Source organism: Oncorhynchus nerka, linkage group LG9b, assembly GCF_034236695.1.
Source record: "Oncorhynchus nerka isolate Pitt River linkage group LG9b, Oner_Uvic_2.0, whole genome shotgun sequence".
NCBI classification, from domain to species: Eukaryota; Metazoa; Chordata; class Actinopteri; order Salmoniformes; family Salmonidae; genus Oncorhynchus; species Oncorhynchus nerka.
In genome coordinates, this window is record NC_088424.1 from 40,177,927 (window position 1) to 40,188,778 (window position 10,852).

A 10,852-nucleotide genomic window follows, 5' to 3' on the forward strand; every position below is an offset into this window, starting at 1 on the left:
GTACTCTACTGTATACTGTACTGTACTGTATGCTGTACTCTGATGTATACTGTACTGTACTGTATGCTGTACTCTACTGTATGCTGAAATCTGCTGTATACTGTACTCTACTGTACTGTATACTGTACTCTGCTGTATACTGTACTGTACTGTATGCTGTACTCTGCTGTATGCTGTACCCTGCTGTATACTGTACTGTACTGTATGCTGTACTCTGCTGTATGCTGTACTCTGCTGTATACTGTACTCTGCTGTATGCTGTACTCTACTGTATACTGTACTCTACTGTATACTGTACTGTACTGTATGCTGTACTCTGCTGTATGCTGTATGCTGTACTCTACTGTATACTGTACTCTACTGTATACTGTACTGTACTGTATGCTGTACTCTGCTGTATACTGTACTGTACTGTATGCTGTACTCTACTGTATGCTGTACTCTACTGTATACTGTACTGTATGCTGTACTCTGCTGTATACTGTACTGTACTGTATGCTGTACTCTGCTGTATACTGTACTCTACTGTATACTGTACTGTACTGTATGCTGTACTCTGCTGTATGCTGTACTGTACTGTATGCTGTACTCTGCTGTATGCTGTACTGTACTGTATGCTGTACTCTGCTGTATACTGTACTGTACTGTATGCTGTACTCTGCTGTATACTGTACTCTACTGTATACTGTACTGTACTGTATGCTGTACTCTGCTGTATGCTGTACTGTACTGTATGCTGTACTCTGCTGTATGCTGTACTGTACTGTATGCTGTACTCTGCTGTATACTGTACTGTATGCTGTACTCTGCTGTATGCTGTACTGTACTGTATGCTGTACTCTGCTGTATGCTGTACTCTGCTGTATACTGTACTCTACTGTATACTGTACTGTACTGTATGCTGTACTCTGCTGTATACTGTACTGTACTGTATGCTGTACTCTGCTGTATGCTGTATATTGTACTGTACTGTATGCTGTACTCTGCTGTATGCTGTACTCTGCTGTATGCTGTACTCTGCTGTATACTGTACTGTACTGTATGCTGTACTCTGCTGTATGCTGTACTCTGCTGTATACTGTACTCTGCTGTATACTGTACTGTACTGTATGCTGTACTCTGCTGTATGCTGTACTGTACTGTATGCTGTACTCTGCTGTATACTGTACTCTACTGTATGCTGTACTCTACTGTGTGCTGAACTCTACTGTACTGTGCTGTATACTACTTTTCTTTACTGTACTCTACTGTATACTGTACTCTACTGTATACTACTTTTCTTTACTGTACTCTACTGTATACTGTACTGTACTGTATGCTGTACTCTGATGTATACTGTACTGTACTGTATGCTGTACTCTACTGTATGCTGAAATCTGCTGTATACTGTACTCTACTGTACTGTATACTGTACTCTGCTGTATGCTGTACTCTGCTGTATACTGTACTGTACTGTATGCTGTACTCTGCTGTATGCTGTACTCTGCTGTATACTGTACTCTGCTGTATGCTGTACTCTACTGTATACTGTACTGTACTGTATGCTGTACTCTGCTGTATACTGTACTCTGCTGTATGCTGTATGCTGTACTCTACTGTATACTGTACTCTACTGTATACTGTACTGTACTGTATGCTGTACTCTGCTGTATACTGTACTGTACTGTATGCTGTACTCTACTGTATGCTGTACTCTACTGTATACTGTACTGTATGCTGTACTCTGCTGTATACTGTACTGTACTGTATGCTGTACTCTGCTGTATACTGTACTCTACTGTATACTGTACTGTACTGTATGCTGTACTCTGCTGTATGCTGTACTGTACTGTATGCTGTACTCTGCTGTATGCTGTACTGTACTGTATGCTGTACTCTGCTGTATACTGTACTGTACTGTATGCTGTACTCTGCTGTATGCTGTATGCTGTACTGTACTGTATGCTGTACTCTGCTGTATGCTGTACTCTGCTGTATACTGTACTCTGCTGTATACTGTACTCTGCTGTATGCTGTACTGTACTGTATGCTGTACTCTGCTGTATGCTGTATACTGTACTGTATGCTGTACTCTGCTGTATGCTGTACTCTGCTGTATGCTGTACTCTGCTGTATACTGTACTGTACTGTATGCTGTACTCTGCTGTATGCTGTACTCTGCTGTATACTGTACTCTGCTGTATACTGTACTGTACTGTATGCTGTACTCTGCTGTATGCTGTACTGTACTGTATGCTGTACTCTGCTGTATACTGTACTGTACTGTATGCTGTACTCTGCTGTATGCTGTACTCTGCTGTATACTGTACTCTGCTGTATGCTGAAATCTGCTGTATACTGTACTCTACTGTACTGTATGCTGTACTCTACTGTACTGTATGCTGTACTCTACTGTACTGTATGCTGTACTCTACTGTACTGTATACTATACTCTGCTGTATTGTATTGTACTGTACACTACTGTATACTGTGCTGTACTCTACTGTATACTGTGCTGTACACTACTGTATACTGTGCTGTACACTACTGTATACTGTGCTGTACACTACTGTATACTGTGCTGTACTCTACTGTATACTGTGCTGTACTCTACTGTATACTGTGCTGTACTCTAATTTATACTGTGCTGTACTCTACTGTATACTGTACCCTACTGTGTGCTGTACTCTACTGTACTGTGCTGTATACTGTACTCTACTGTATACTACTTTTCTTTACTGTACTCTGCTGTATACTGTACTGTACTGTATGCTGTACTCTGCTGTATGCTGTACTCTACTGTATGCTGTACTCTACTGTATGCTGTACTCTACTGTATACTGTACTGTATGCTGTACTCTGCTGTATACTGTACTGTACTGTATGCTGTACTCTGCTGTATACTGTACTCTACTGTATACTGTACTGTACTGTATGCTGTACTCTGCTGTATGCTGTACTGTACTGTATGCTGTACTCTGCTGTATGCTGTACTGTACTGTATGCTGTACTCTGCTGTATACTGTACTGTACTGTATGCTGTACTCTGCTGTATGCTGTATGCTGTACTGTACTGTATGCTGTACTCTGCTGTATGCTGTACTCTGCTGTATACTGTACTCTGCTGTATACTGTACTCTGCTGTATGCTGTACTGTACTGTATGCTGTACTCTGCTGTATGCTGTATACTGTACTGTATGCTGTACTCTGCTGTATGCTGTACTCTGCTGTATGCTGTACTCTGCTGTATACTGTACTGTACTGTATGCTGTACTCTGCTGTATGCTGTACTCTGCTGTATACTGTACTCTGCTGTATACTGTACTGTACTGTATGCTGTACTCTGCTGTATGCTGTACTGTACTGTATGCTGTACTCTGCTGTATACTGTACTGTACTGTATGCTGTACTCTGCTGTATGCTGTACTCTGCTGTATACTGTACTCTGCTGTATGCTGAAATCTGCTGTATACTGTACTCTACTGTACTGTATGCTGTACTCTACTGTACTGTATGCTGTACTCTACTGTACTGTATGCTGTACTCTACTGTACTGTATACTATACTCTGCTGTATTGTATTGTACTGTACACTACTGTATACTGTGCTGTACTCTACTGTATACTGTGCTGTACACTACTGTATACTGTGCTGTACACTACTGTATACTGTGCTGTACACTACTGTATACTGTGCTGTACTCTACTGTATACTGTGCTGTACTCTACTGTATACTGTGCTGTACTCTAATTTATACTGTGCTGTACTCTACTGTATACTGTACCCTACTGTGTGCTGTACTCTACTGTACTGTGCTGTATACTGTACTCTACTGTATACTACTTTTCTTTACTGTACTCTGCTGTATACTGTACTGTACTGTATGCTGTACTCTGCTGTATGCTGTACTCTACTGTACTGTGCTGTATACTGTACTCTACTGTGTACTGTACTCTGCTGTGTACTGTACTGTACGCTGTACTCTGCGGTATACTGTACTCTACTGTACTGTGCTGTATACTGTACTCTACTGTGTACTGTACTCTGCTGTATACTGTACTCTGCTGTATGCTGTACTCTACTGTATGCTGTACTCTACTGTATGCTGTACTCTACTGTGTACTGTACTCTACTGTACTGTGCTGTATACTGTACTGTGCTGTATACTGTACTCTACTGTATACTGTACTCTACTGTATAATACTTTTCTTTACTGTACTCTGCAGTATACTGTACTCTGCTGTGTACTGTACTCTGCTGTGTACTGTACTCTACTGTATACTGTAATGTACTGTATACTGTACTCTGCTGTATACTGTACTCTACTTTATACTACTTTTCTTTACTGTACTCTGCTGTATACTGTACTCTACTGTATACTACTTTTCTTTACTGTACTCTGCTGTATACTGTACTCTACTGTATACTGTAATGTACTGTATACTGTACTCTGCTGTATACTCTACTGTACACTACTTTTCTTTACTGTACTCTACTGTATGCTGTACTCTACTGTATACTGTACTCTACTGTATACTACTTTTCTTTACTGTACTCTGCTGTATACTGTACTCTACTGTATACTGTACTCTACTGTATACTGTACTCTATTGTATACTGTATACTGTACTCTACTGTATACTGTACTCTACTGTATACTGTACTCTACTGTATACTGTGCTCTGCTGTACACTACTTTTCTTTACTCTACTCTACTGTATGCTGTACTTTACTGTATACTGTGCTGTACTGTACACGACTTTTCTTTACTGTACTCTACTGTATGCTGTACTCTACTGTATACTGTACTCTACTGTATACTACTTTTCTTTACTGTACTCTGCTGTATACTGTACTCTACTGTATAATGTACTCTACTGTATACTGTACTCTATTGTATACTGTATACTGTACTCTACTGTATACTGTACTCTACTGTATACTACTTTTCTTTACTGTACTCTGCAGTGCTCTACTGTCTAATGTTCTGTCCAAAATTGTGAAATGTTGACATCTTTGATTGCTTCAGATGAACACACACACACACACACACACCTATTCCTGTTTGAAAAAGTATTCCAGTTTATAGCTTTACTTATTTAACTTTTATAAAATATTTAATTTTCATCCAAATATCAGATGGCTACTGATTGTTCTATTAAGCATTTATATGACGATTTGAGTGGAGTAAGAACTACAATGTGAAGGAAATATTAAACTACGTTCAATTTATTTTAACTTATTTATTTTTAGTATATTAGATAGAAATACTGTTCAATAAAGAAAGCATTTACTTTTTTTTCTAAAATGTTCTAAATTGGTTCAATTTATGCTGAAAAACAAAAAGGCACACATTGTGACAACCAACCCCATACTGTCCTGACAACCAACCCCATACTGTCCTGACAACCAACCCCATACTGTCCTGACAACCAACCCCATACTGTCCTGACAACCAACCCCATACTGTCCTGAAAACCAAACCCATACTGTCCTGACAACCAACCCCATACTGTCCTGACAACCAACCCCATACTGTCCTGACAACCAACCCCATACTGTCCTGACAACCAAACCCACACTGCCCTGACAACCTACCCCACACTGCCCTGAAAACCAACCTCGCACTGCCCTGACAACCAACCCCACACTGTCCTGACAACCAACCCCACACTGTCCTGACAACCAACCCCACACTGTCCTGACAACCAACCCCATACTGTCCTGACAACCAACCCCATACTGTCCTGACAACCAAACCCACACTGCCCTGAAAACCAAACCCACACTGCCCTGAAAACCAACCTCACACTGCCCTGACAACCAACCCCACACTGTCCTGACAACCAACCCCATACTGTCCTGACAACCAACCCCACACTGTCCTGACAACCAACCCCATACTGTCCTGACAACCAACCCCACACTGTCCTGACAACCAACCCCACACTGTCCTGACAACCAACCCCACACTGTCCTGACAACCAACCCCATACTGTCCTGACAACCAACCCCACACTGTCCTGACAACCAACCCCACACTGTCCTGACAACCAACCCCACACTGTCCTGACAACCAACCCCATACTGTCCTGACAACCAACCCCACACTGTCCTGACAACCAACCCCACACTGTCCTGACAACCAACCCCACACTGTCCTGACAACCAACCCCACACTGTCCTGACAACCAACCCCACACTGTCCTGACAACCAACCCCATACTGTCCTGACAACCAACCCCACACTGTCCTGACAACCAACCCCACACTGTCCTGACAACCAACCCCACACTGTCCTGACAACCAACCCCACACTGTCCTGACAACCAACCCCATACTGTCCTGACAACCAACCCCACACTGTCCTGACAACCAACCCCACACTGTCCTGACAACCAACCCCACACTGTCCTGACAACCAACCCCATACTGTCCTGACAACCAACCCCACACTGTCCTGACAACCAACCCCACACTGTCCTGACAACCAACCCCACACTGTCCTGACAACCAACCCCATACTGTCCTGACAACCAACCCCACACTGTCCTGACAACCAACCCCACACTGTCCTGACAACCAACCCCACACTGTCCTGACAACCAACCCCGGGATGGGGTTGCTTGTCACAAGTGGACAGAGTGTTTGATGGCTTACAACTCCATGTTGGAATAAAATATGAGGAGAAAAAGGGTCCCCATTTCAACTCAAGACCTTGATATTTCTCTTAATATTGAAAATTCTCCTGTAACATATACTGATGCTGAGAAAAACACCAGAGTTAAACGTGTGTCAACCGACCCATCTCCTCAATTCTTCTTCTGTGCTAATATTCTTATAAGTCCAGGAAAATGTTTTATTGTCTTATTCTCACAAGACAGGCGAGACGGCGGTGGGCCGCTTCAGCCCATAAAAGGCCAACAAGGCCTCACACAGGTGCCTGTACCTGAGGCCGTACAGGTAGGGAGCCAGGGCCTTGGGGAGCACCAGGAGGATGTTACACACCACCAGAGACACCCACAGGTTGGCACGCAGGTCCAGGGCATCAAGGTGGCAGTAGAGCAGTAGCTTGATGAGAAGCACCAACATGGGCAGGAAGGACAGGATGAGGTGGAGGTAGTGGATGAGGAATGTGCCTTTGGCCCGGGACGAGCGTTCACCTCTCCACACGCCAGACATGCGGGTGCGACAGTACAGAACGACATAGCCAGAGAAGACCAGGAGCAGAATGAGGAGGACGCCTGTGACTGCCAGCAGCATGGACACCTGAGAATTACAATGTCATGTAATGAGACAGAAGCCAGTAGTATGCAAAAACACATACTGGTTTCACTTTACAATACATAAAGTACATCTTATACCAAAATAATAACTACACTACAGTCCCTGGTTCGTATCCAGGCTGTATCACATATCACATAAAAATATATTTTTTGTAATATGCATAAACCTTCTCACTCTTGAATATAATTATTGTTTAGGTTTACACCAGAGGCAGACAACCCTGTTCCTATAGTGCTGCAGGTACTGCATGATTTTGTTCCAACTTCGCACCACACCAACTGAGCTAATTGATCAGTAATTGCCTAAATTCAACACACCTGGTCTTCCAGTTCGGTTAAAAAACATGAAGCACTGCAGGACCAGGGTTGCCTACCCTTGGTTTACACAGTAATCTCCATTGTGATTGCTTGGTTATTTGATTGACTGAGAGCCACCTGCATGGGAGTGGACTGGCTGACGGTGAGGACCAGCAGGAGGGGCAGGGAGCAAATGTGTAGGGAACAGGGTCCAGTAGAGTGGTACCACACAAGCACCCCTACAGATGCTGCTGGTAAGAAAATAGACACAGCCCAGATACCAGCAATCGCCCTCCTAGTCCTACACACACACACACACAGAGACAGAGAGAGGGGGAGAGTGAGAGAGAGAGAAAGAGGGGAGGAGAGAGAGAGAGAGAGAGAGAGAGAAGTGGGAGAGAGAGGGGGAGAGAGGGGGGAGAAAGAGAGGGGGAGAGAGAGGGGGAGAGAGAAGTGGGAGAGAGAGGGGGAGAGAGGGAGAGAGAGAGAGAGAGGGGAGAGAGAGAAGTGGGAGAGAGAGAGAGAGAGGGGGAGAGAGAGAAGTGGGAGAGAGAGAGGGGGGGGGGAGAAGTTGGAGAGAGAGGGGGGGGAGAAAGAATGTGAAAATATTGATATACTCCCATATCTACTGGGTGAAATACCAGTGTGCCACCACAGCAGCAAGGTTTCAGACGTGTTGCCACCAGAAAACGGCAACGAGTGAAGAACGAACACCATTGTAAATATTTATGTTGATTTATTTTCCTTTAAAAAAAAGAAAACTTTATTTGCACATCGTTACCACACTGTATATAGACATAATATGACACTTGAAATGTCTATTCTTGTGTGAGCGTAATATTTACTGTTCACTTTTTGTTTATTTCACTTTTGTTTATCCATTTCACTTGCTTTGGCACAGCAGCAAGATTTGTGACCTGTTTCCACATGAAAAGGGCAACTGGTGAAGAAGTGGAGGAAAGATGGAAGATAAATAACAGTTTCTCTAAACTCCATCCATTATTACATCATACAGTGAAGTCATAAGAAGTACTGATAAAACTCTCCCAGCCCGTGTTCCCATTACCTGGAGACGGGCCACAGGGCATAGTATCGAAGTGGAGCCATCACAGCCAGTGAGGTGTCCAGCACCATGGCCTTGGTACTGAAGATCCCAACGCAGTACAGCAACCCCAGCAGGAAGAGGATGGTAGAGCACGCCCACTCTGACATCAGTACGCCCGTCGCATTCAGACAGGCACTCACCATGTACAGCGACACGAACAGCATGTCGCTTAGCAACGCATTGGCTAGGAGGAGGTAGCGGGTCTCCTGGCGCATCCAGGGGCTAGGAGGAGGAGGGGAGGATGAGGAGGTGAGGATGAGGAGGGGGGGGATGAGGAGGATGAGAAGGTGGCAGGGGGGGGGAGGAGGAGAGGATGAGGTGGCGGGGGGTTAGGGGAGGCGGGGGGTGGTTAGGGGAGGAGGAGGTGGGGAGAGGAGGAGGTTGGGGAGAGGAGGTGGTGGGGGGAATAGGAGGAGGTGGGGGGAAGAGGAGGAGGAAGGGAGGAGGAGGAGGAGGGGAGGAGAGGAGGTGGCAGAGGGGGAGAGGAGGTGGGAGGGGGGGGAGAGGAGGAGGTTGGGGAGAGGAGGTGGTGGGGGGAATAGGAGGAGGTGGGGGTGGGGGAGGAGGAGGAGGGGGGTGAGGAGGAGGGGAAGAGGAGAATGATGAATGCTACATATGCCTAATTCCAAATCAACTTTAACCTAACCCAGGGGTTTCAAATCCATGGTGTCTGCAGGTTTTTGGTTTTTCTTTTCAATTAAGATCTAGACAACCATGTGAGGCGAGTTCCTTACTAATTAGTGACCTTAATTCACCAGTCAAGTACAAGGGAGGAACGAAACCCTGCAGACACTCGGCCCTCTGTGGAATGAGGTTGACCCATACCCTAACCCTTATGTGCTTAAGTAGATCTGAAAGCATTGGTTAAAACAGTAGCATTACCACACCTATCTAACAGGTCTACACACCACCACACCTATCTAACAGGTCTACACACCACCACACCTATCTATCAGGTCTACACACCACCACACCTATCTAACAGGTATACACACCACCACACCTATCTAACAGGTCTACACACCACCACACCTATCTATCAGGTCTACACACCACTACACCTATCTATCAGGTCTACACACCACCACATCTATCTAACAGCTCTACACACCACCACACCTATCTAACAGGTCTACACACCACCACACCTAACTATCAGGTCTACACACCACCACACCTATCTAACAGGTCTACACACCACCACACCTATTTAACAGGTCTACACACCACCACACCTATCTAACAGGTCTACACACCACCGCACCTATCTAACAGGTCTACACACCACCACACCTATCTATCAGGTCTACACACCACCACACCTATCTAACAGGTCTACACACCACCACACCTATCTAACAGGTCTACACACCACCACACCTATCTATCAGGTCTACACATCATCACACCTATCTAACAGGTCTACACACCACCGCACCTATCTAACAGGTCTACACACCACCACACCTATCTATCAGGTCTACACACCACCACACCTATCTAACAGGTCTACACACCACCACACCTATCTAACAGGTCTACACACCACCACACCTATCTATCAGGTATACACACCACTACACCTATCTATCAGGTCTACACATCACCACACCTATCTATCAGGTCTACACATCACCACACCTATCTGTCAGGTCTACACATCACCACACCTATCTATCAGGTCTACACATCACCATACCTATCTAACAGGTCTACACATCACCACACCTATCTATCAGGTCTACACATCACACCACCACACCTATCTACCAGGTCTACACACCATCACACTCATGCATCCGATCTAAGGGACAATTTTGGATTTGGGGTGACTCACCTGGTCAGGATTCGGGTGAGGATGACAGGAATGACCAGAGAAACCGCCAGGAAGCCCAGGATGGGGCAAACATGCATGGCCCTGGACTGGCGCGGAGGCAGGAAGACGTGCCACTCGCGGGTGAACAGCTCCACCTGTCTCTGGAAGGAGTTGGTAGTCGTGTTTGTCGTGTCTGAGGTGTTGCCGCTGGTCTCAGAGGAGATTCTGCTATGTCTCTCAGCGTGGCCAGAGCTGTTGTACCAGGTCCCAAAGGCACAGAGGAGAGACAGGACCACTTGGTTCTCTTCAGCGGCCATCTCTACAGAGCCAACGTGCCGTCTCCCTCTTCTTTGCCCAGTGTCCACCAT

General features: G+C 45.2%; 1 protein-coding gene across 1 annotated transcript; it reads right to left on the reverse strand.

The window, feature by feature from the left end:
• Positions 1-6,528: 6,528 nt before the first annotated feature.
• LOC115114748 (probable G-protein coupled receptor 148) lies at positions 6,529-10,852 on the reverse strand. The gene is made up of 4 exons (XM_029643233.2): positions 10,506-10,852; positions 8,630-8,890; positions 7,702-7,864; positions 6,529-7,249 (listed from the first exon to the last, which is right to left on the reverse strand). The coding sequence occupies exons 1-4, from the start codon at positions 10,850-10,852 to the stop codon at positions 6,854-6,856; spliced, it is 1,167 nt and encodes a 388-aa protein (XP_029499093.2). The 3' UTR covers positions 6,529-6,853.

Excerpts from the sequence above, each read along its gene's own strand:
- LOC115114748 (XM_029643233.2), bottom strand. The coding sequence starts at position 10,852 with ATGGTGGACACTGGGCAAAGAAGAGGGAGACGGCACGTTGGCTCTGTA. Across the intron at positions 8,891-10,505 it reads CTCACCCGAATCCTGACCAG|CCCCTGGATGCGCCAGGAGA; the intron begins GTGAGTCACCCC and ends TCCTCCTCCTAG. Across the intron at positions 7,250-7,701 it reads GCCAGTCCACTCCCATGCAG|GTGTCCATGCTGCTGGCAGT; the intron begins GTGGCTCTCAGT and ends TGTAATTCTCAG.